At 38.1% G+C, this 26381-nt stretch overlaps 1 protein-coding gene across 1 annotated transcript; it reads left to right on the forward strand.

The window, feature by feature from the left end:
• The first annotated feature begins 161 nt into the window (after window positions 1-161).
• On the forward strand, window positions 162-26048 carry LOC116306998 (TBC1 domain family member 9). The gene is made up of 27 exons (XM_089025489.1): window positions 162-289; window positions 437-548; window positions 944-995; window positions 3518-3595; window positions 4198-4299; window positions 5212-5295; window positions 5702-5835; window positions 6526-6591; window positions 7276-7352; window positions 8546-8599; window positions 9235-9312; window positions 10269-10401; window positions 11021-11131; window positions 11903-11988; window positions 12840-13016; window positions 13931-14039; window positions 14772-14866; window positions 15953-16047; window positions 16686-16832; window positions 17276-17387; window positions 18100-18160; window positions 18581-18766; window positions 19642-19758; window positions 20371-20472; window positions 21257-21427; window positions 21966-22367; window positions 23889-26048. The coding sequence occupies exons 1-27, from the start codon at window positions 246-248 to the stop codon at window positions 24765-24767; spliced, it is 3864 nt and encodes a 1287-aa protein (XP_088881615.1). The 5' UTR covers window positions 162-245; the 3' UTR covers window positions 24768-26048.
• The last annotated feature ends 333 nt before the right edge of the window (window positions 26049-26381 follow it).

Genomic DNA, 26381 nt, shown 5'->3' on the forward strand with positions numbered 1-26381 from the left:
CTGCAATAAAGGAATAAAAAATGTCGAATTGGGACTAAAAAACCATAAACTTGGAAATTTATTTTATTTTACAAGTGGTCTACGACTGTTGGGTAGCCTGAGTTTTGATCAGCGGTATTCGCAAATAGAGCATGCTCTGTGGCGTATTTTGCTCCAGAAAAAGCAGCAAAATGGCGAACAGAGAATAAGGAAAACAAATGATATTTTAGAATTTCTCAAAGCCATTTTAAACCACTTCTAGGAAGATGTGGAATAAACCAGAAGAAGTTCTTCTTGCCAATGCCTTGTGGTAAATAAAATACTTGAAAAAATATTTCATTCGAGGAAAATTTTGAATTTCCTTATACCGAGAAGCCTCACTAAGCAAGAATCACATATCATTCATATTTCTTGCTCTGATCATTTATTGTCATTTATTTTTGTATGTGTATTCCAGGGCCACAGAAATAGCAAATCCATATTTTGTATTGCAAAGAAGGAAAGGTCATGGTGGAGGAGGATTGACATCACTTCTTATTGGCACGTTAGATAACGTTTTAGACTCAAAGGTACAATTATCGCATTGCTCTTTTAAATTCATTTAATGTCTTAAGCTTCATTATCTTTCTAACTCGTAAAACATTTAATGAATTCTAAATCTCAGTTTACAGACCTTACACAGTCTATGATAACTGCATATTTTTTTATTGTCAATTTTTTCATTTCACAAGTTTGATAAAAATAAAATTGATAATATCGCTCTGTTAAAAAAATTTTTGTTCTCAGTCGAGCTTTTACAACTGTATAAGCTTTTCCCCTATTATTTGTTACCTATTAATGTCTTAATCTTAGTTCTTCAACATGTCTTGAATTCGTACTTTCAATTTTTTTAAATTGAATCATGTTCGTACATTATTATTTCTAGTTTACTGTATATGTATATTTTTTTCTTTTTTGGTTTCAGCCCCCTCCATTTCGCATTCTTCTTCAATTATCAAACTCTGATGTCAGCTATGGTAATTTCAGTATAATATTTATTACTTTCTGCTTTTATTTGGTATTCATTCATTCAAATAGAGCACATGCAGTAAAACCATGAAATAAAATTAAAGTTGATACTGACAAATAGTAGCTATTTAGTGACTAATAGTTGCTACAGTCATTTGCAACTAAGTGTGAACACCAGACACTAAAACATGTTCTAACTGGCGGTCCGAAATGTTGAAGTTAGTCAACCAGAACGTTGAGGTTTGGCGCCAAAGTGCCAGCCTGATGGCAACATCTGTCCAACCGTCCAACGAATCATTACGAAACATACGCGTTCCAGTTGACTAACTTCAATGTTTCGGTCGCCAGTTAGAACATGTTTTAGTGTCTGGTGTTCACGCTTAGTTGCAAACGACTGTAGCACTCAACCAGAACATTTATTAAACGAAAGACACAAGTGGTCTGTTGTTGCGTATTTGTCTTTGTATGATTAATGTTCTGGTTGAGTGATAGCAACTATTTTTCACTATGAATAGTGCTATTTGTCAGTATCGCGATTCACTAAATAGTTTCTTATATTTTTGAGACGACAATGTTTTGTGGTATTGTCCGTTTCAAAATTAAGGTTTCTGATTGGCTAACAAGCGACGAAAAGGAAAGCTTAAGCTGTGCACGCGTCAAATTTTACGCTCGTTGCTTGCACCATAGCGTGCGCTCGTAAGGAGAATTTTGCTTTTAATCAATGAAAATTGGTCAGTTTTTTTCCTTTTTGTGTGTGTTAAATTCTTTAGAATCGCGATACAAAACTAATACGATTTTGAAGCGACTCCACTGAATATATTTTCTCCCAACTAGCCATCAATATTTTGTGGTATTGTCGTCTCAAAATCATAATTAGTTTATCGACTTTGTTTTAATTCATGGTTTTATTGTATCCGCTCTAAAAATGCTCCAATATATTTTTCATTAATAAAAAAAAAAAGACCTGACAAATTTGAAAAAATACTTTTGAGAAATGATGCAGAAAAATCAATTAGAAACAAGTTAAGGACTGGGAACACATATATAGAAGGTGTTGTTAATTAATCTTATTTAAATTTTTTTTTCCATGACGAGAAAGAGCACATCAAAATTATAGGCAATCAATATCAAAAATTACGATGACCCCAGTAACCATGTACATTTTTTTTGTAATTTTTGAGATGTTTGGGAGGTTGCTAAAATAAAGGTATGAAACCCAAAATCTTGAAACTCCAGAAATTTACTAATTTGGATGTACTCTTTCTTGTTATGGTGCTTATTTTCTAACAAACCTTTTTTAACTAGGCTAATTCTAAAAACTCGTTTCCATTCCTCAACTCGTTTCTAAAATGGCCAATTTGTTCTTTTGCCATTTCATTTTGTGTAAAGAAAAATTCATCAACATCATTATCATTAATGCTCATGCTGTGGTAGCTTTGTTTTTATTCATTATGTGTATTTATTTCCAGAATTATGTACAAAAACAACTATTTAAGGAATCCTTAACTTATTTTATATATTTTATGAAGAATTCTCGAAATATTTCTGAATTGAGAATTTTGCGTTTTTCACGTGACATCATGGCGTTCATAATTCTTGTCCCTTTAATTTAAAGTTCATGTTAATTTTTTTCCAGTATACAAAATGTATAATAAAGCAATTATTGAATTCAGTTATTGCATAATATCGTAAATTATCAAGATCTCGGCTGATAACACAGCCTCGGTCTTGATAATTTACGATATCATGCTCAACCTCATCCAATAATTGCTTAATAGTGAAGTTGACAGCCAGTTCACCACAGAGAATACAACAAAATCAATGAATTAATTACTACAGGCAAAAGTATGACCACATTTAATGTATTCAACAAGCATACTTCTATATGCAAGGGCTTTTGTACGTTAATATGTATAGGTATACACTTAATTAAAAAAACGCTGTCATCCCAAAGGTGATAGGTGATAGGCCATTTCGACATGGAAATGGTTTTGTTGAATACAAAGAACATTGAATCAGTCTCAGCACGAAGGTCCATACTCTTGACAAGAAGAAGAAGCAGAAACACAAGTCATTCCAGCTATTCTTGGATCTTGGAATGACATTAATCCTATCGCTTTTCGCCTATCGCCGATTGCCTATCGCCTTTGGCAATAACAACGTTCTTTGAATTAGGTGTATCAAGTATTTATCGATAAGAAGCTGGCTGGTTTTAGCATTATAAGGCATGTACAAGCTCATTTGGAAGCCAAAAGCCTGTGCATAGAAATATGGAAATGCATTAAATGTGGTCACGTACTTTTACATGTTGTGCTGTAAGATGGCATGTCAATCAGCCTTTACCCATAAAAGAAAGACAAATACATGAAATTCTATATATTTTCCGATCATCTTTGTTTTATTTTGCCCCCTGTCAAGATGGCCACCGTATTGCCGAAGTCGTCCATTACTGTGGGCCCTGTACAGCACATGCAAGGCTTACACTCTTGTTTTTGTTATGATAATTGATGTTGTTTGATACCATATCTAGTGATTTCAAGTGGCACAACATTCAAGGAAGTAGAGTTAGACTGGGAATGGCTAACAAAATATCTTCTAGAAACTCTTGGTAAGCAATAACTACAGCCAACTCTCACCTTGCAGACACCCCTATATTACGAACACCTTGTTATGGACAGGAGAAAAATCCAGGACAAAAATACTGACAAAGAAATAACCGTATAATTTTTGCTATTGCGGATACTCACTATTACAGACATGAAGTGACTGTCCCGAAGGTGTCCATAGTAATGAGGGTCGACTGTATGTTGTAACTCATTAATTTTTTGAGTATGGCTGGTGCAGCAATGACAGCTTAGTCTGGATATGGAAAATGTGCATGAGTGCTGTGTGCCGTGCAGTCATAAAGCATGCAGGGGTAGGCAGAGCCCGAGAGAAGTGTTAGGAGAAGCATGACTGCATAGCGGACACTTCTCAAGTGTTCTGCAACTCCCCAAGTGCTTTATGACTTCACACAGCACAACAAGTTTTTATTATTTATTTTTATTAAACTGCAAATTACAATAACTATTATTTTTGATTCAAGTGCACTCACATGCTGTGCGATCTCATAAAGCACGAGCTGCCTACCATTCAGAACAGATATTTGTTACAGTAATAGTTATTTCATGAACCCCATAATAATATTATTGCTTTCACTTTATCTCACAGTTAATATTGATAATGAGGATGACATCAAAGATTTTGTAAAAGCAAAGATTGAGAGCCTAGTCGCAAATACAGAAGCTGATGCTGATCAAACCAGTCCACAAGGTATTGTACAGTATGTTGCATGATTGTCACTGGTGTTTTATGTACGAAATGTACATATACACATGCATAGACTGCTTTCCATAACAGTCAAACTAAGAAAATGTGAACACCTAAAATATGTCTGGAATGTCAAACATCGTGTTCTGACCAATCCCATGCGAGAATAAATTCCTTTCTGATTAGCTGTCACACGGGGATTGGTCAGAACATGATGCTTAACATTCCAGACATATTTTATAGGTGCTCACGGTTTTCTTAGTTTGACTGTAAGTCCAATTGACTAATCCAACAGCCAGTTCGTAAATGGTACTCGTCAGTTCTATAGAACTGGTTGACCAAGTTCTAAGAACTAACAAGAAAGGACACACTATTTGAGAACTGGCAGCTTGGACTGGTTGATTTGCCTTGGTGGAAAAGGCTTTAGGTTGAGGCAGCATGAAACGAAATATTCCATTTTAGTGAAAATACACAGGCGATTATTGAAAATGTCACATGCTGATTGGTCGAGAAACTCACACTATCACACGATAATCACCTGCAGCGAAAATCCAAAATGGTGGCCAGCCACTTTGTTGCTGTTACCGGAAAAAAATGTCTTTAATCTTCTTTTTTTGAAAGAATCACCTGTTTATTTATGCTCAAACAATTATTTGCCGCAACCTTGGTGAATATTATCGGAGAATATTTACCTCGCCGCATGAAGACTCGTCCTCGATATTCACGTCGCCTTCGACGAATAATTGTTAAATATTATACTGTATTATGAATTTCTCAATATTGTCCTACATTTAAATACTGTACATTCATTTTTTGACAAATCTTGGTAAAATGACATGCACTTCACTTCACTTCACTTCACTATAGTACGTATAACAAAATATGACAAAATTTGTTTAATTCATCTTTCCTTAGATCATGAATCTACAAAGTTTAAATCAGCCACAAAGAGATTTCACCGTCTATTTAACTTACCAGAAAATGAAAAGCTTGTAAACTGTAAGTGTATATGTCAATACTTCAGTAAATTTATTTTACACATATTTTATATATTTTTCCCATAAGACTATAGCCTAAGACTAGCCATTTTTTTCTATTATAATAGTAATTATACAGCTTCTCATTAATCCCATATAGGTAACTGTCCAATTATTTTCTTCATTGGACAGGCCGGTTGTTGATATGGGATTAATTAGGCAGCTATATAATTAATAGGTAATGGATTTCATGCTCCCCAATCAAGAAATGATTAGACTCAAAAAATTCCTCTGACTGCCAAATTGGACTCATCCAATTTTGTCAGTCCGCGGAATTTTCCTCGTCCAATTATTTCTTAATTGGACAGCATGGAGTCCTATTACATATACTTATACATATTAATTTAATTAATTTTTGCCATTTTTAGATTATTCTTGTAGTTATTGGAAAGGTCGTGTACCCCGTCAAGGCTGGTTATATCTATCTGTCAATCACATGTGTTTTTATTCATTTTTGATGGGAAAAGAAGCTAGACTTGTCATTCATTGGACTGATGTCACAGTAAGTATTTTTATAGCTGCATGGTATTGGTGTCCCATATTGCCGACATACTGTACATGTACTGTAATTGCCTGAAATCTTTTTCTGTGCTCAGTGCATTAATAATAAGAGCATTTGCATGTGTAGTATGGGAAGTGCAGTAAGTGCTCAAGAAATGTGAGAAGCACTTGCCTGTGGATTGTACTTCTTTTTACATTTACATTTACTGCACTGCCTGGAATTTTTTTCTGTGCTCCATGCATTAATAATAAGAGCATCTGCATGTAGTACTGTATTGGAAGTGCAGAAAGCGCTAAAGAAGTGTGAGAAGCACTTGCGCTTCTTTTGCATTTCTTTCATGCTTGCATGACTTCTTGAATATGCTTTATAATTGAAGAAATAGAAAACTCCCACGCGTGCTGTGTGCAGTTATAAAGGAAATGGCAGAACATGAGAGAGGTGTTAGGAGAAGCATGATGCATAGCAGAGTGCTTCTTGACACTGCTCGAGCGTTCTGCTAATCCGCAAGTGCTTTACAACTCCACACTTGTAACACAGCAAGCAAGTTTTTTATTTCTTTTATAAAATGCAATGGGTGCATGCATGCTGTGTGCTCTCATAAAGCACATTCTCCCAACCAATCAGAATGCAAGATTTGTAACAGTTATTTAATTTATGATACTGAATAAACGATCCACCTTACTTGTTCAGTTGCTTGAAAGAACCAATAGCATGGCTTTGACTAATGGAATCAAGGTTACCACAAGAGATGGAGAGGTGCGTATTACACAATGTCATATGAATTAATAGTTTCAAAAAAATTTTACGCAATATAGACCTCTTAGCTTGAGTATAATATGTTAATAATATGTCCCATTTCATATTCTCCCAAAGTATCATTTGTTTGTTTGAAAGTTGTATACACCTAATTGAAAAAACGTTGTTGGGTTCAAAAAAAGGTTATATCATCAAAGCTAAGACCTGAAGGGGAGCATGGGAAGACAAACAATTACTGTATGCATGCAGTTTTCTTTTCCTGTGCACATTTTATGCATCATGGCTTTGGCATGTTGTTAATCTAGGTTGACCGACTTTTGCTCTACTGTGCGTTTTTGCATGTCTCCATTAAAACAACTTTTGCACAAGATAATTAAAGTACTGTACCTCATAATCAATCCTACAGGATCTCTTCTTACGTAATTTCAAAACTCTTATGAAATAAATAGGAATAACAGCACTTTCTTTTTGATATTGATTGATATTGATTGAAGTCAACCCAGGATCCTTGTAAAAAGTCAAATCACCAAATAAAGAATACTGTATCTCTATGAGAATTAGCTCAAAATGATCAAAACGTTTGTTTGACATAGCTCACTATAATCATATGATATTTGCTAGAACAAGAAAGAAGGAATTAATATCTCACTACCATTGTTTCTCTTGTTCTTCTGTGTTATGCAGTTTTGCTTTTCTCTGTTGATGCATCCCTCTGAAACTTTTGGTCTAATGGAGCAGCTGGCAAACTTGGCAATGAGACAGTAAGTTAAATACACACTCGTGTACTTATAATTAAGGAATGGTCAATGCTCAGGGTAGCCAGTCTTTTTGAACCAAAGTCTTTTCGATCCAGGTCTTTTCGAACCAGGTGCAGGTCTTTTCGAACCATCTAATATACACATTCGATCCACCTATAAAACTAAAGCATATAACACTGCCCTATATGCTGTGTACATAGTTAATGTAAAAGAATATAGTTTAAAAAGTTGTCTTGAGCACCGATAAAAGATTATGAATCAAAAAAGAAAGTGTATATAGGTGCTTAGAAAAGACCTGGACCTGGTTCGAAAAGACCTGGATCGAAAAGACTTTGGTTTGAAAAGACTGGTATTCATGCTCAGAATATAATTATAATATAATTTACAAATATCCAGTTCCAGATGCACCCCAAAAGTTCTTATACTTTTTAGTCATAGTCACATAAATTTTCATGTATGTAATCGCAATGTGATGTATGTTTTGTTCAGAGACCCATTTAAACCAGCTATGCTGAAGTAGGCATCTCTGCTTAAATATTGTCATTATATAAATAAATAAATAAATTAATAAGTAATATATACAGTATGAGTGGCCGTGTTGTATCAGATATACAATCACGAGGCGTAGCCGAGTGATTGTATATCTGATACAACACGGCCACTCATACTGTATATGACTTATCAAACGTCTAGGTTAGTTCCTTTGAGTTTCACTAAAATTTTCAAAATTAAAGTGAATTTGGCCAAGAAAATCCAACTTAAAGTTTAAGCAAATGAACACAGTTTTGTATCAGATTTACAACACTCTTCACGGTCATGATTTCTGTTGTGTTTTCCTTATTAATTATTCATGAGTTTGATAAGTAGTGAAATATAGGGGTGAAAGCTCAAGTTTGGTGAATACTACTGCTACAGTGAAAGCAGTAGTCAAACTACAGTATGAACACTTATGAGTTTTTTTCATGCCATTGCTTTCTGAAATTTCTACTGACATTTCAAACTCTCTAAAATGAAGCATTTATTGAGTTCAAATTATACACCCAGTGTTCAAAATAAATCTTAATTCAAATCGATTGGCTCAATTGATGATTTACAGTGTGTGTTTAAAGAAAGTTGTCCCAGTTTGAGTGTCCACTGTCAGTATTAACTTTTTATGAATTTGTGTTCTTGGAATTGAATTATTTTACGCTTTTTAGACTGCTGTCAAATGAAGGTTATGAAGAAAACAAATCGTTACCAGCCCTCACAAGGTACCGCATGTACAGATGACTTGCATGTTTAAGATAAGGGGGAAATGAGCATCTACTTTAATTGTATTAATTTTAATTTACAGTGTATTAGAAACTGCTACACAACACTACTCAAACATTAATAGCCAAGACCTCTCAAATCATTGATCGCCGCATGTAAGGGAATCCGGAATCCATGAAATTTTAGCCTTTGGAAGTCCGGAATCCACCCTTTTGGAATCCTGAATCTGCTACTTTGAAATTCAAAGTCTACACTCAAATGCTATTGCCTCGAACTAGACTGAACTGATGTAGCCCCTCTCCCACTGTGTAACATCTTCACCAAGAATATCTGTCATCAGATGCTGATTCAATCAACTTCTTTGCTTAACACCCCTCCTCCCCTCTGCATAAAATGTACAATTGGAATTCAATATTAGTTTGTACATGTAATATGACTGTTTAATCATGGTTATGTGTTTATAGACCAAGGAGATTAGAACACTAGATCTTTCACATGTAAGCTGATTTTCAATGTTGCAGCTAATCTCGATGAGACAGCATCCATTACATACTGTGCACATTTCCTTATGCAAAATATGCTTGCAGTACTGAAATTTACCAAGTGTCCAACTCTTGCTTATTTTATTTAACAGTAAACGAGGAAAAGTTGTCAAAAAAATACCCAGTTTAAAAAGGGATTTGGATTCAAGAGCTCAGAGTGAAAGTTACAGGTACCTTCTGGAAATCTTATACCCTATTCACACCTAAAGGTGTTTAGTTAAACTATGTTTTCATTAGGAAAAAAATTGAGAAACTAGAAACCTACAATATAATAAAACTTTCTAAAATATTATCAGAGCAAGACAAAGGATAGTTTACATGCATTATTTTACCAAATATTGTGCAGTGTTCGTAGATAGTTTTCCAAGCCTGTTTAGTTAAACCACTTTAAAACATGTTTACCGGCATTTGCATTGCTACGCGGCCACCCCAGACAAAAACCACGACGTGCACTTTGCAATAGACTGCCGTCAATCAAACACGTTGACGGCCATTTACACGCGTGTGCGATTCAAAAGGCAGCAAAACTTTGGTCGATTGTTTACAAGTATTATGAGCCACACTCACCGGGCCTATCCGTACCGATCCAAACGCATGTAAATGACGTCAACTTGTTTGATTGACGGCAGTCTATTGCACGTCGGGATTTTTATCTGGGGTGGCCGGGTAGCAATGCAAATGCCGGTAAGCCTTGGTGTGAATGGGGTATTAGTTGAATTGATCACAAACATCTTATTGCTTGTTATTTCTTTATTCTTTGTTGAAGAAATATAATACAGGAAAAATTCTATATTTGATACTTTGATCAAAACATGTGAGATGTTAAAAGAACATGTCAGGAATGGGTTGGAATGCATGCACAACACGAAGCTGAGTATTTTCCAGCTTTTCAAGTGTTCTCTAAGCATCCCAAGTATTTTCATAAGATTATCAAACTAAGTAAATTCCTCTTATGAAATAACAAATGCATAAATTAATGAAAAATAATGTCAGTGTTTGATAATTAAAAAAATATTCTTATAAAATTTGAAATTCAGGGCATGTGCACAGAAAAATTGTGTGAATGTGATTTTTTGACCAATCAGAGCATGCTTTAAATTTAAATTATTTTATAATTGTCTTTCAGAAACCTATTCAGACTTCCCATTGAAGAAATACTAGACGGTAGCTGTGAGTGTACAGTATGGAGCCCACATAAGAAGGAACTCATTGGAGGCACGCTGTACTGTTCACCAAACTTCTTGTGCTTTAGTAGTCAGGTATTAAATATACCTTAAGTGTCAAGTGACAAGGACTGCGGATCACCATAAAAAGTGGGGGTTGTTGGGAAGGGAGGGTTGAAAATATATTTTAAGAGGCTAGTGTTGGAAAAGGGAAAGAGAAGTTCACAGGTTTTTCATGGGCAAGGAAAATGTGACTTGAGGGAAAACTGGATGGAGTTAGCAAAGATGAAAACTGGAACGACAAGGACTGCGGATCTACCTAAAAAGTTGGGGACGGGGGGAGTGGAAAACTTACTGTAAGAGCTGACTAGTATGGGAAAAGGGAAAAAGTAGTTCGCAGGTTTTTCATGGACCACGAAAATGTGACTTGAGGGAAAACTGGGTGGAGTTAGCAAAGTTGAAAACTGGAAAACTGGTTTGATTTAGCATTACAGTGCATTTCGGGGCTGTTTTAGAAGATGAAATTAAATGACATCTTAGAAATATATCCCCTAAAACAGCCCTAAAATGCACTGCAATGCCAACTTAACCCAGTTTTTCCTCCAACGTAATTTACGAATAGCTAATATCATTACAGTAAATGAATCAAATGGTTAAATACTAAATAGAGCTTTATATAGTCATGTGAATATTGTGTGATTGTTGTCTTTGATAGGTTCATCGGCTTCTTTCTTTGGTAATACCAATGAGGGAAATAACTTTGGTGGAGAAAGTCGACACATCAGCCATCATGCCAAGTGCACTTCACATTACTACCAAATCTAAGGTATACAATCCAATTATCTGAGACATACTAATTTTTGTCAGCACAAGCTAACACACTGGGGCAGATCCAGGATTTTGTTCAGGGAGGGGTGCTGCGCACAATGTTAACCCAGGGAGGGATGCACCCCTTAGGATCAAAGGCAAAAAACACAATTGGTTATCTTCGAAGTAGGAGCACAAAGTGTAACCAGGGAGGGGTGCGTACCCCCTGCACCCCTCCCATGGATCTGCCCCTGCCACATGTAGTGTTCCTACACAATGGTTTTCTGCAACTTGCAACATTTGTTGACAACAAAAAAGAAAATCAAGTCCAGCTACAGTACTGTATCTGGGTAGATGTGTCGGGGGGAGGGGGGGGGGGGGACTTTAGGTTGTTTTCGTTTTGGATCTTTACAGTGTGAATCGGAAAGCCATGGGCACCTAAAAATATTCCAGCAATGTTCTATTCTTCTTTGGCCAATCAAAAATGACTTTCTAACCTCAAGATAACAGAAAGATAACAATAACGCTTCTGATCTTGGCTATTGAACATTCTTGACATATTTCTAGGTGCGCACAGTTTTTCGATTCACACTATAAATGGCATACATTAGTTGCACTTTAATTTGTTTATTATGATATTATTATAATACATTAGTAGCCATCTGTGAACCTTTTGTTTCCATCATAATTAATACTCTGATAACTTTCAGAACCAAATAGAATCTTGTTCGTCCCTGTTTTAATATATAGAGTGCAAAAGGTTCATCAACTTCTTTGGTCTTTATTTCAGGCCACTTTCTTGTTTTCATCTCTTGGTGATAGAGAATACTTGGTGCAGCTGATATCAGACTTCCTGGCCAAAACTCCTGAACCAAGGTAGAGTTACCTGTACATGATTAACATGTACATTCAATCAGGACCGGTGGGGGGGGGGGGGGGGGGGGGGTATTATGGTCGTCAAAAAAAAACAAACAATACGTGAGCTGACATGATAATATTGAAACAGGAACTCAGTGCAATTAATTATATCTTTTGTCATAAACAGGGTACCCCTTTCAGAATCGTAGCGGAACACCCCTACCCAAATCCTGGCGGAGTCCCCCCCCCCCCCCCCCCGGGGTCTGCGGGGATCTGGACCTCTTGGTGCAGATGCTATAGGATACATGTAAAATGTAGCTCTGGCTTTTCAGTGTTGTTAGAAAAGTGTTTGCATGACTTTGAAATTGCACGGCAAATGGCACTCTTTGTTACCCAATGAAAATCCTCAGACTCGGTACCATTAAGAGTTATTCACAGTCATACAAAAGTTTGCTGTATTAGCATAATGGAGAGGTTGACCGGCAGTTTAATATGTACAGTGTAATATTGAAGAGATAGAAAACGAGTGCGCGTGCTATGTTGAGTTATACAAGAACGCGGGAAACTGCATGAGTCCAAGAGAACTGCTAGGAGAAGTGCTTCTCGGCACTTCTCGAGGGCTCAAGCAATTTCCCAAGTGCTTTTATAACTCAACATAGCACAAGCAAGGGGAGTTTTCTATCTCTTTTATAAAATAACTAAGATATAACTAACGATTAACTCAAAAGAAATATTAAAACATCGCTTGCGTTGCTGATGTCATTTCCTCACGATTTATGTTGAGTTATACAAAATGGTAATTGACCAATCAGAGCGCGTGTTATTTCTTAGTCATTTTATAACATTATATATTATAATTCATACTACAGGGATGTCGGGGGAGATTGGGAATATGCAGTAGATGACGACAAGCCTGTTTCAAAGAAGAAGCAAGAGTTTCAGCCACCTCTTACACAAGTGTTTACCAGTTCACCATCTGATCAGATGACAGCAAAGGAGTCTGTGAAGGAGCACTTGTGGAGAATACATTTGGCAGAGTATGGGAGGTATGTTCATTTGCTAATGCAGTAAAAGGACGAGGAATCCTGTAAGGGATTGCTGTGAGTTCGATTTTTTGGTGGGGTGCGGGTGTGTGTAGGAGGGGGGAAGGGGGGAAGGGGGGGGTAGGCCCTCTACTTTTTAAGCCCTCTTGTGAGGAAGGGCTGGGACTTCAGAGGAAAGGGTCATCAGTAAAAAATAACTTTAATTTGTGGAGAGTCAAACCTTTTTTATCTTAATTGATGAAGGCTTGGGAGTACATCTTATGTTGGGAGTTTATTAGGAGAAAGGGCTGGGGCTTCAGAGGAAAGGGTCATCAATAAATAATAACTTTAATTTGTGGAGAGTCAAACCTTTTTATCTTAATTGATGAAGGCTTGGGAGTACATCTTATATTGGGAGTTTATTGGGAGCAAGGGCTGGGGCTTCAGAGGAAAGGGTCATCAGTAAAAAATAACTTTAATTTGTGGAGAGTCAAACATTTTTATCTTAATTGACGAAAGGTTGGGGGTACATCTTATATTGGGAGTTTATTAGGAGCAAGGGCTGGGGCTTCAGAGGAAAGGGTCATCGGTAACGATTTAAACAAAGTTTATCGCGAATGGCCCACCCCCCTCAATAAAATTTAAAACATATCTTGATTCCTTGGCATCTGTGGAAGGATATGTCTTTTCTTCAAGATCTAAATGGAAGTGCAACCAACAAATAATCATATTTTATTGCTCAAAGCCTTAATTTTAAGGTCCAGTTTATTGTACCAATCAATGAGTTGTAAAAAATGGTGGGGGGGGGGGGGGGGGGGGGTCGGGCAAAAACCAAGCATCCAGATTTTCATTCATTATCAAATTACAATCATGAGTAGAAAAATCTTCTCCTGTACTTCATGTTTCTTAAAAAAGTGTCTTATTTGATTGGTTATCAGAGGTGTATGTATGTACCGCACTGTCAAGACCCATGAGCTGATATTAAAAGGCATTCCTGACAGCCACAGAGCAGAGATCTGGCTCATCTACTCTGGAGCAATCAATGAGGTCAGATATACAGTCAATTAAAAAAAAACCTTGTTGATCAACTCAAACCTATACGAATTCCTGGACTGAACGGGACTATGGATAGAAATTACAGACTGAAGCAGTTGACTGCATAATTTTATCAGATTTATGCCTCTGGTTTACCTTTGTAGGTGAACGGGAAGTGTTGAACGAAACGTTTTTTCAATGCCTTCGTATTTTCGAAATTGTGAACTGAATCATAACTACTTTGTTTTCCTTTCCCTAATTCCAAAGACACGCAAATAGTGGGTTATTGCTCGCCATTATTATTTTATTTATAGCAGAAGCAATGAATAGACCAAATTCAAAACTCGCACCGGTGTGAGGCTTAAGTTGCGAACAAAGGGATCTGGCGTGACTCAAAGTAATCTGGCGTGATTCAAAAGTCACGAATCATGCCAGATTCCTTTGTTCACAACTTAAGCCTCACATCGGTGCGAGTTTTGGATTTGGTCTATCCAGAATGAATATTTAATTAACCGCTTCAGTGATTTTTACACATATTCCTTTCTGTTCAGTCCTGTGTGTTTAATGAGCCTGTCTACAACAACGTTTTTTGAATGGACCGCATTCTATTACTGTTAGACAATGGTCTCCATTTTCATCTTTTTGCAAAATCATTCCCCTCCCCCAATTTTATTTTACCATTTTTGAGTAACATTATTTTACAATGTATATCATTAACCAATCGTTTATATTATGGACTAATAGATCGAGACACACCCAGGTTATTATGCGAACCTGGTCGAACAGTGCCAAGGCAAGACTACTCTAGCTACTGAAGAAATAGAAAGAGACTTACACAGGTAATGCCATACAGGATAAATATAACAAAACTGTGCCAATTCATTTTGCCAAATCCTGAAACCGCATCAAACCCTGAAACAACCTTTGAGATGATCCAAGTCAGGGCACGACTAACTCACAGATCAAACCCTGAAACAACCTTTGAGATGATCCAAGTCAGGGCACGACTAACTCACAGATCAAACCCTGAAACAACCTCTAGGCTGATCTGAGTCAGGGCACGACTAACTCACAGATTAACCCCTGAGACAACCTCTAGGCTGATCTGAGTCAGGGCACGACTAACTCACAGATTAACCCCTGAGACAACCTCTAGGCTGATCTGAGTCAGGGCACGACTAACTCACAGATTAACCCCTGAGACAACCTCTAGGCTGATCTGAGTCAGGGCATGACTAACTCACAGATTAACCCCTGAGACAACCTCTAGTCTGATCTGAGTCAGGGCATGACTAACTCACAGATCAACCCCTGAGACAACCTCTAGGCTGATCTGAGTCAGGGCACGACTAACTCACAGATCAATCCCTGAGACAACCTCTAGGCTGATCTGAGTCAGGGCAAGGCTACATCTAACATTGAATTGGAATTTAGAGGAGAGGAAACCACGCGAGATCTGGAGAAAAACCCTGGAATCATAAAAGAATCCTTGCAAACTCAACTCACATTAATGTTCAATGCGTCATCCAGGAATCAAACCTGAGACCCAAGAGATGAGAGCGTACTACCACTACACCACCCTTTTGATTTTGTGTGGTATATTTAATAGGCATCTATTTTTGTAAGCGCAACTGCATCTCAGGAATGTGATATGTCATTTACAATTCAAAAGATTCACAACATGAATAAGCCTGAAGCGAGATGGCGTTTTACCCCCGACTCTAGACCATAATAGTTTTTAAAATTCTTTCATATTAAAATTTGTGATTGCTTAGAGAATACAGGAACAATATTCATAATTAAAGAACAAAAGCAATGTGAAAAGGATTATGTTCTAGAGACGGGGGTAAAACGTCATCTCGCTTCAGGCTTATTGCACGACTCAATCCGAATAATGCTAAATGTATTTTGACTTTATTTGATAGGTCACTCCCAGAACACCCTGCCTTTCAATCAGAGGTCGGTATCGGTGCACTAAGACGAGTACTGACCTCCTATGCATGGAGAAATCCTAGTATTGGTAAGTAAAGATCTACCATGTCAGACATCCCAACATAACAGTGGGCTATTAAGTCTGTAGTTTAAGACAGGCTGTATGCATGTTATCTTACAGTCTAGTAAACAGAAATTCAATTTATGTCGAAACATTCTGTAAATTTATTTAGACCAAAGCTTAACTAACGTCCAGGCCTTGCATCGCGACGTAATAGTTTGCAAAAGAGAAGACAGGAGACATTGGTTTTGGATTAATTTTGGCCACGCTAGTGGCAAGTTTAATAATCAATAAACCTATATAATTGTACAAAATACCAAAACCCAAAGAAGCTATGTCTTCGGCAAAGGTGGGGCGAGAATAAACACGCCACGCCTAGAATAACTAAATACGATAATCCAACAGGTAGGCCGCAGGGGTGGAGGTGGGAAAATTTTACAGTGAAGAACTTGCTCGACTGCGAGAATAATAGGAAAGAGGCCTCGTGGTAGTAAGACGCGCCTTAAGTACTGCTACGTAATATCAGTAATCATATCCTATTGGTCGACTTGAGATATGCGGATTCATCTAGTTGGATTACCGGATCTAACAACCGTATAATGTTTCGACATAAATGTCATGATGCTGTCAGCATAATGTTCTGTTTTGTGATACTGTGATTGTAGGTTACTGCCAAGCAATGAACATAGTAGCGTCAGTGTTGTTGTTATACTGTACCGAAGAACAAGCCTTCTGGTTGCTGGTAGCTGTGTGTGAGCGTCTCTTACCGGACTATTATAATACCAAGGTAGTGGGTGCACTGGTTGACCAAGGTTAGTTATGATAATGATTTACTTAGTGAAGGTACATTTTTTATTGGCGGGAGGACTGGGGTTTCAAGGGGTATGGGGGGAGAGGGGTCAGCAGTAAAAATTGAACTTTTATGAAGGGTCAAGCCGTTGAATTTGAACGAAATCTGCTTCCTTGTTAACTTTATAGCAGGTTCATTATTTTTGATTATTTTTACTCAGGGTTACAACCATAGTTAAAAAGTGTACTGCGAGGGTTCTGTTCATCACTCGTGTACAACGGTTAGATTTAAGGATCATCGGTTGACAGAGACCAACACTCAAACGGGTCTAATAAGATGTCAGGGAGCATGAATGCTACTCCAGCACTATTGTTTCTTTATCTACTTACTTAGTCAGTTCACTCAAATATGTGGCTCACGCAGCCTGGGCTCACGTATGTATTCCATTCTTTACCTCACTGACAGGAGTGTTTGAGGATTTGACAAGGGTCCATTTACCAGAGCTCTATGGCCATCTTAAAGATCTGGGTATCCTGAACATGATCTCATTGTCATGGTTCCTAACGCTGTTTCTAAGGTACGGCTAATTCTTCGTTTACACATGACGTCATAGCCACCATCTTGGTTGAACTTAACAAAATACTTGTCAATTAATTGTTTTGTTATATCAACAAACATGGCCGCCATGTCTTTTGTTATTTCACTCCCTTGGAATGATTGAAAACCAGCAATAAAATATAAATTAAGTGTATTCAGGAGGTGAAGTGTTCTATCACACGTTGTGGGCTGCCTGTGCCAGATTGGCATTCCTGCTTACTACTCGGTGTCTACAACTCAATGTTGGTTAGAATAGACCCGTTTCGAATTCCAAATTACCGCTGTGTTTCTTGATTACAGACTCATTTGCACAGGGTAAGCCTCGAGTTTGTTCAGAATATTCACGTGTTCCAGTCAAGGTCCGTCGAGTTTCAAAATGTTTGTATAGTTGAAGTTGTGCATTCTTTACTTTACCTTTGGTATTTGTGAATATTTAGACACTGATACGAGGCTAACCCTGTGCAAATGAGTCAGTAATCAAGGAACACAGCGGTAATTTAGAATTCGAAACTGGTCTATTATCAATTTTAATACCAATGTCATTAGAATTTGACACTGTTTGAGCAGGGCAGGAAAAGGGTCGAGTTTGACACTTGAAAAGCTGAAATCTCATGTTTTGTCGCAGATTATTGTAGGTCAATAAAACAAATGGCAAATGTATAATGATTGATATTATTCTTTTCTTGGTCAAGTGTGATGCCGTTCGCGTCAGCTGTTAATATCATGGACTGTTTCTTCTATGACGGAGTAAAGGTAAGATCACTTAATAGACCTATCCCGAATTCGCTTGACTGACCATACCACGAGACAATGGTTTGAAGTCGAGACTGAACTTGCTTCTTTTATTCATCAAGTCCAACCTCGACTTCAAACCATTGTTTCGTGACCAGTCAAGCGAATTCGGGATAGGTCTATTAAGTGACCATGATGTTTTCTAGCATCTTGAATGGCTGATTTTTTTTCTCGCGCAATTTGATTGGTCTGGCAGTGCCGTGACTTTGGCGTGATTTTGTCCGCGCCGTGTTCGTGCCGTGTTTCGGGCATTTAATTGGATGAGGAGTACATTCTTCGCGCGATGTGATTGGTTTGGCGTATACATTGCCGTGTCACGACCGTGTTTGTACCCTGAGCTTTTCACAGTCATACGAAAACTGCTTTATCTGTTTCCGTCAGGTTCTTTTCCAAATAGCTCTTAACACTCTTGAAGTTAACAAAACCAAACTCCTGGCCGTGGAGGATGATGGGGAGGCTATGACCATATTAGGTGCCTACTTAGAACACGTGACCAACCAAGACGCCAGCTCGCAAGCAATGACGATGACTGTGAATAACCGTAGCATTGATGTTCCTTTTCCAGGGGTATGGAGAAGTTAGTCTGTTGGCCACTTACATCTGTTCAATCGTCAAATATTAGCTGTTCAGTTAGAGTGCATGCCATATATTCGTGAAAAAAATATAAAATAACTGGACAAATCGTACAAGTTAGGTTTACTGAACTTACTAAATTATGCATATTTGTGCAATGTCTTGTAAAGTTTTGGTATGCACCGTACGAGAGTCAGATATCAATCAGCATTGACTGAACAGTTTGTGTTTGACATGTGAAGTAATGTAGTATTGAGAGCGGTCAATCTTGTTAAACAGTACAGTGAGGCTCGTTCAAGATGTAAGGACGTAAGGATTAAAGAGTAGCACTACATCCCCCCCCTTCCCTCGTGGAAAAGAAATGTTGGACACTACTTCCACCTATTCTACAACAGAATAATAGTATTAATGATGATAATAATAATAATGATAATAATAATAATAAAAACACATCATTAGAAAAACTCTCATGATTACTAGATTCTTGATTTCTTTTTTCCCTTTTAATTGATTTATTTAATATTTTTATTTTAATCATACCTCGTATTGTAAATATATTCTTGTTTTCCCAAGGCCCATGGATTGGACTCAGTAAACTAAGAATTTTGTAAGCAAAATTGAAGCAAATTGTAAATAAAGACAATAATAATAATAATAATAATAATAATAATAATAATAATAATAATAATAATAATAATCGAAATACAACAAAGTAGAGCACTTTAACATTCATAAAAGATAGGACCATCGTTTTCTTTGCATAATTTCGCGCTCTAAATCATGTAAGCAGGTGTTGCTTTATGCCCCCCCCTCCCCTCCCCCCTTTGTCATTACATTGCCTTATCTTACTTATGGTTTGTTTGGTTTAGTATTCCACGTCTGTAGATGTATCAAACCTCATCCTCGAGTCATATCAGAAGTTTGGTTTCATAACCGGAGAAAGTATCGAGTCGATGAGAAATGTCCAGAGACTAAGAGTCGTTCAGGTACGATACGTAACCCTTACTCTGCTATATGTTGTTATCTTCTTGTCTCAGTCAACAAGTCCCAATATCCAAGCCGTGAAGGTGGGGTGACACCAGAAGTCCAGGGGTGCTTACCATTTAAATCCATCTGGGCCCGGTTGTACGAGAGGTAAATAGCGCGACCCAAAGGATAACTCCTTATCCAGTGGATAGGTCGATGCTGTTGTCCAATAAATGTACCCACTGGATAAGATTTATCCCTCAGATAGCGCTATCCACCCTTCGTACAACCGGGCCCTGGTTGGAAATTCATTTGCTAATGGTAAGTAAAGAGCGGGAAACTTTGACTTCCGGCAAATGGTACACGCGTCTACCGGAAGAACCGAAATGAACGGGAAAAGGTGGATTACTTCAATAGCAAGACTGAGATTTCCGTAGCTTTCCAATTGGAATGATACATACCATTTGTTTTCCAACCGGAATTTCCGGTGTTTCCGAAAAAATGGAAAGCGCCCCGTGACCCGTCTCTTTTGCGACTAGCCCCACTAGGACCTGAGTATGCTCACTATAACAGCAAAACAAAAGATGTGTTTCCTGGTTGATCTGTGTATGTCTTTTCATCTTCTACTATAGGGGCTGGAGGATAGCATGAGACGCACCGTTGTACGGTCAATAGGAGCTGAAAGTTCTGCTTTCAATCAAAAGGAGCTTGAAAGACTGTATGCTGTATTTAAAGTAAGCAGCTAGGGCAGCTAGGGGTAGGGTCTTGGGTGGGGTTTCTGCCAGTTTTGATGAAAAAGACTTTGAACGATTTTATATGGGTGTGACTAAGGGTGGGGTTTTGGTCAGTTTTGATGAAAAAGACTTTGAACGATTTTATATGGGTGTGACTAAGGGTGGGGTTTTGGTCAGTTTTGATGAAAAAGACTTTGAACGATTTTATATGGGTGTGACTAAGGGTGGGGTTTTGGTCAGTTTTGATGAAAAAGACTTTGAACGATTTTATATGGGTGTGACTAAGGGTGGGGTTTTGGTCAGTTTTGATGAAAAAGACTTTGAACGATTTTATATGGGTGTGACTAAGGGTGGGGTTTTGGTCAGTTTTGATGAAAAAGACTTTGAACGATTTTATATGGGTGTGACTAAGGGTGGGGTTTTGGTCAGTTTTGATGAAAAAGACTTTGAACGATTTTATATGGGTGTTACTAAGGGTGGGGTTTTGGTCAGTTTTGATGAAAAAGACTTTGAACGATTTTATATGGGTGTTACTAAGGGTGGGGTTTTGGTCAGTTTTGATCCCTCCCTCCCTCCCTCCCTCCCTCCATCCCTCCATCCATCCGTCCCTCCGTGCATCCACCCATCCATCCATTCATCCATTCATTCATTTGTTTATTTATTTATTTATTTATTTATTTATTCAATTTTTAAAAGAGGTATATCTTGCATAGTTTCTATAGGTACTTACAGAAACTATCAAGTTTATAGCATGTTTATGGTATCTACCCTTTTCGTCTTACAGGCCAGTCATCTACAGACTCGTAGCAGACGAAGTCTTGAGATCAGAGATTCCAGTCAAGAATGGCAGCACTTACAGACCATCGATTTTGAAGGATTCAAACCATTCTTTGTGAGTCTGACAGACTGGGGAACATGCGAGATTGGCGACCTACTGGCATTAAGAGCATTCAAGGTGTAGATCTTATTGCATGTCACTTATATCATTGTCGTCAATTTTTGAATTGAATTGGAATGACGCAAATGAAAGTCCAACATTTGAACTTCCTACAACTTTTTGTCGTTGTTGTCGTGGCAGGACAGTCCTGCCTCGGGTGTTGCAGGATTTTTAAAGTAATATATATAGTATGAGTGGCCGTGTTGTATCAGATATACAACCACGAGGCGTAGCCGAGTGATTGTATATCTGATACAACACGGACACGAATACTGTATATGACTTATCAAATGTCTAGGTTAGTTCCTTTGCGTTTCACTAAAATTTTCAAATTAAAGTGAGTTTGGCCAAGAAAATCCAACTTAAAGTTTATGTAAATGAACACAGTTTTGTATCAGATTTACAACACTCTTCACGGTCGTGATTTCTGTTGTGTTTTCCTCATGAATTATTAATGAGTTTGATAAAACTATTTATTATTTATTATATTCTTTATTGCACTCCTGGTTGCACTCCTACATGTGTTTTGTGATTCATGTTTTCTTTCTTCTTCTAGGTAATCACAAACTGCAAAAGTGATTTCATTACCTTCAAAGAACTCGTCCAGAACTTAGGTACCATATGCAAAGGTGACTTACACGAGCGACTTCAGTTTATTTACTGCATGCATGTGGAGCCCGCAATAGGGGATATCTATGAAGATGAAAATGAATCGGATGATGTGGATACCTGTAGCGAGGCGTCCGAGGGGGGCATGGTTAGTAGTACCGAGGCCTCTGCTAACCACGCGGGCACTGAGGCAGAAGCAATCCCAAGGCAGGACAAGGATACTGCAGTCTGCGAGGAAACGCCATTGAGCTCGAGTTTAAAAAGTAGAGAAAGCGTAAAAATCCAGGAGATGCTACAAGGCGAAGAAGAAGACAAAACAGAAAATGGTCAGCTTCCTATGATGAGCCAGGTAACTCTTGTTATTTCATTATTATCATTGTTTTGCTGAAGTATGTGACCTCTAGAGCAGTTTTCGTATGACTGTGAAAAGCTCAGTGTCGTAAGCGTGACGTGCCGTGACGTGATACTTTCTAAAATTTTAATTGGATGATTTTTTTCACGCTTAATATGATTGGTCTAAAAGTGCCGTGATCTTGGCGTGACCGTGTCCGCGCCGTGTTTATGCCGTGTTCCGGGTATTTGATTGGATTAAGAGCAAATTCTCGTGCAATGTGATTGGTCTGGCGTATCCCTTGCTGTGTCACGACCGTGTTCGTACCGTGAACTTTTCACACTCATACGAAAACTGCACTAATGCTATTAACCGTTCCGAGTTGCAGGGCACGTTGCATTATGGGGATGTTTTGAAGGGTGCTTTAATACCTAAGCCTGGTTCACACGAGCAACGCAAACGCAAGCGCAAACGCAAACGCAAACGCAAGCAATGTTTACACGTACAACGCAAATGCAAGTAAATTAAGATACGCATGCGCAGTAGTGATTGTTCATAGTTCACACGTATTTTCCTTGTGTTTGCGTTTGCGTTTGCGTTGCTCGTGTGAACCACGTCTTGCGTTTGTGCTTGCGTTTGCGTTTTCTCCGGTTCACACGTTAAAAACGCAAACGCAAACGCAAGCACAAGAAAATGGAAAATTTTCCATTCCTTGCGTTTGCGTTTGCGTTTGCGTTTGCGTTTGCGTTTGCGTTACTGTAGTTCACACGTAGTTTTCTTGCGTTTGCGTTTGCGCTTGCGTTTGCGTTTGCGTTTCTCGTGTGAACCAGGCTTTATATTCACCATTTTCCATACACCGGTACACTGGTCAAATACAAAGCATTCAACCGAGGCTGCAAGGTTCAAATTTGAATAATCCTTTGAAACTACCTTAGTAGCAGTGCTTAGCATTTGACCAGTGAACCCATCTATGGAAAATTGTGAGTGGCGTTTTTTTTGCCTCCTGATAAAGAAAAGTGATAGGAATGAAATGAATTCAACATGGCGCTAATTAATCCAATATGGCGGAAGCCAAAACGCGATCGCAACTAGACTCGCCAACTTTTCCCTTTTAAACAGAAAACAGTTAACACTGCACCAAAATGTCGAAAGGCAAACTATATGTTCTTAAATTAGTTTTGTTGGGCTTAAATGATTTGTTTTAACTTTAGTCAACTTCAGATGACCACATGCAGGTATGAATACGTTTCAACCGGACAGAAACGATGTTTGACCAAGCTAAAAATGATATGGCCTATCATAATTGCCGGCAACTGACCAACCATTGTTTAAGCCTTTCTCAATGCATAAAAAGTGAATTGAACTGACTGATGAAAATGAAGCGTCCCTCAAAACAGCCCATAATGCAACGCAGAGAAGGGAGGTACAGATGGCGTGTGCTGCTAATGCGCCGCCTCTCACCAATGCGGGCTCTGCGTCGTATGTGACGAGTAGAGTTGTTTGAATTAACTTCGCTAAAAATTTTTTTTCTTTTCGAAGGAACAATTTATTCATCTGTGGAAGACGATGTATTCTTTATTCCGTGAATTACCCAACGAACAACAAATGTACCAAGCCATAGCAGCGGTAGGCAACATATTATTGAAACTCGGAGAATTTGGCGAAGAATACGGTGCTACGACTCCTGAGGATATTAATAGTCCGAAACACAATTTACCCGAAGGGGTTACGACATCTTCCGAGCTTGGCTCTTCGTCTGCTTCACCGAAGGATGGCAATATGGGCAATGGCTATGATTCTGAGAAGTCTTCGGAGTGTGCCAGCCTTCCCGAAGGGGTAACGACGGCTTCCGAATTTGATTCGTCAGCTTTGTTGAAAGAAGTTCTTGCCGACGCAGCCCGAAGCAGCGAGTCATCGCTCAGCAGCCCGGTTCGAAGTACCACAGGTGAAGACTATGTTATCGTAAAAAATGACGATGGTTTTAGCACTCCAGAAAACTTAGACGTAGAAAGAAACGAAGTATCAGAAAACTTATCCAATCTGTACCTCAAACTAGAAAACACTAAAATTACATCTGCTAGCCCCAGCTCGCGATCGATGTCCGAACATCCGGGCGATGCATCCACTTCCGGTTGTAATGTCAATCTTCCTGAGCTTGGTGATGTTTCTGGGGTCTTTGAATCGGAAGTTGGTTCCTCGGAAACCGAACTGCTTGATTTAGACGGCAGACAGTCACCTGGAGTGATTGATTCTCATTGGTCAATATCGTTTGAGCAGTTTTTGGCGTCCATATTAACGGAGTCTTATCTAGTGAATTACTTTGAGCAACAGATTGATGTGTTGGAAAGGCTGAAGCGGCTAAAGACGGAAGGCATTAACAGTTTCAAAGCCTCCAATAATAGATTAGCTGACGAATAGACACCGGAAATGACATCACGACTGTTTGATTCATCCAACACGAAATTTTCAATTTGATAATATTTTTAATGGTAATGTAATTTGAGATGTAAATAGAAAATACAACAATCTTTGTGAAGGGAGTGATAGCTAGCTTAATGCCACTCACAACATCCAGTAAACTAACACAAATGATCTTAGAAAAACAGGGGAAATTTATGAGATTAAGTTTTGGTATTTAATTACTTTTCGTATCGTTTTCATTTCATTTTATTTCATTTTATTTTTCTTTATTTCATTCTTAAAGTAGTGTAATTTGCAAATTTGGGTACAGTTGCTTTCTGTTGGTTATGGACACTTGTACATCGGATGAATTGCCCTATTTCACTATGACGTCACATCAAAACAATCTATTGTTTAAACGCAAAGGATCATTGTCGTCGGAGGGGGTCAAATCAAAGCAAATTCACCGGAAATTGTTCTAAAACCCGTATCAATCCAAGAAGAAAAGTAGAAGAGCCAGCAAACTCTCAGAATATTTTTAGTACATATTAACACATATTATATCTGAAAACCAGGCCATTTTAGATTAAACTGTTTCGCTAGGAGCAAATTTTGTTGAGTTTTGTATTGGAATTGGCGATTCTATCCCCCACGTAAACAAGCAGTGACTTCGTAGTGAAATAGGGCAATTACTTTGCGAGACTTATTCCTGTGAGAATCATTTCTTTGTCTTGAGCGAATGCTTGCTCAACTGAACAAAGGAACATTGAAAGATTTAAACTTGGAAAACGTTGGGCCTAATGTAGAGGGGTCTATTCCCCAGTAACGTCATTGGATTGTTTTGGAAATTTATCGCCCTAATCAAGGGAAGGGACAATTTAATGCACTCGATTATCAATTTACAAATGAGTTCATTTAATATATATAAGAATTTATCGTTTATATATACAGCTGTTACGTTAAACGTAGACTAGAGTAGACGTGTAATAGTGGGTAACATATTGAGGTTTTTCCTGGATTTGCCGTGCTTTCAAATATGCGAAGGGAAGTAAGGATTAGACTCTGATTTAAAGGCCAGTGATGCGGAAAATAGATTTGCTAGACAGAATGAGATAACTTAGAAATAGTCTCCTCCACAGTTCCCGGCGCCATCTTGAAAGAAAGCCGTGCCTTTGCATCGAAGCAAGACGAACGGTGAGCTTGCAATGATAGAGACGTGAATAATTGTCCAAGGTGTTAAAAAAGTATATTTTCCCCTTTGGTTTAGAGTGCACTAGCTATTAAACACTTAGTAGACTATATAGTTGTCAACCATTTAGTTGTCGAATTCGCTTAGGTATGAACCAAAAAAAGACGCGTAGAGGTATTTGCTTTAGTTCACAAGGTTCTGTATAAGTAATATCCACTATTTCATACGAAATCGCAGCAGTTGGACATTACGTATTTGGTTTTGTTTAGATCTTATTAACCGAGCGGGAGGTCTGTACGGGATAATCTTGAACGAGGTCTGTACCCGACCGAGGTCAAGATTATCCCGTACAGACCGACCCAGCTCGGTTGATAAGAGTTTTATTATATGACCACTTTTCATTGAAAAGGACAAAATGTTTTCGCCGTAAGATTAATATGCGA

The sequence above is a fragment of the Actinia tenebrosa genome, unplaced genomic scaffold (genome assembly GCF_029948245.1).
Source record: "Actinia tenebrosa isolate PJP-AT-01 unplaced genomic scaffold, QUT_ActTen_1.0 utg344__unscaffolded, whole genome shotgun sequence".
Classification (NCBI taxonomy): Eukaryota; Metazoa; Cnidaria; class Anthozoa; order Actiniaria; family Actiniidae; genus Actinia; species Actinia tenebrosa.

What these genes read in the sequence shown, in the direction of transcription:
- LOC116306998 (XM_089025489.1), top strand. Translation starts at nt 246, where the DNA reads ATGTGGAATAAACCAGAAGAAGTTCTTCTTGCCAATGCCTTGTG. An exon ending in TTCATTGGACTGATGTCACA is followed by an intron (nt 5,836 to 6,525) that starts GTAAGTATTTTT and finishes TTACTTGTTCAG; the next exon opens with TTGCTTGAAAGAACCAATAG. An exon ending in AGAGACTAAGAGTCGTTCAG is followed by an intron (nt 19,759 to 20,370) that starts GTACGATACGTA and finishes CTTCTACTATAG; the next exon opens with GGGCTGGAGGATAGCATGAG.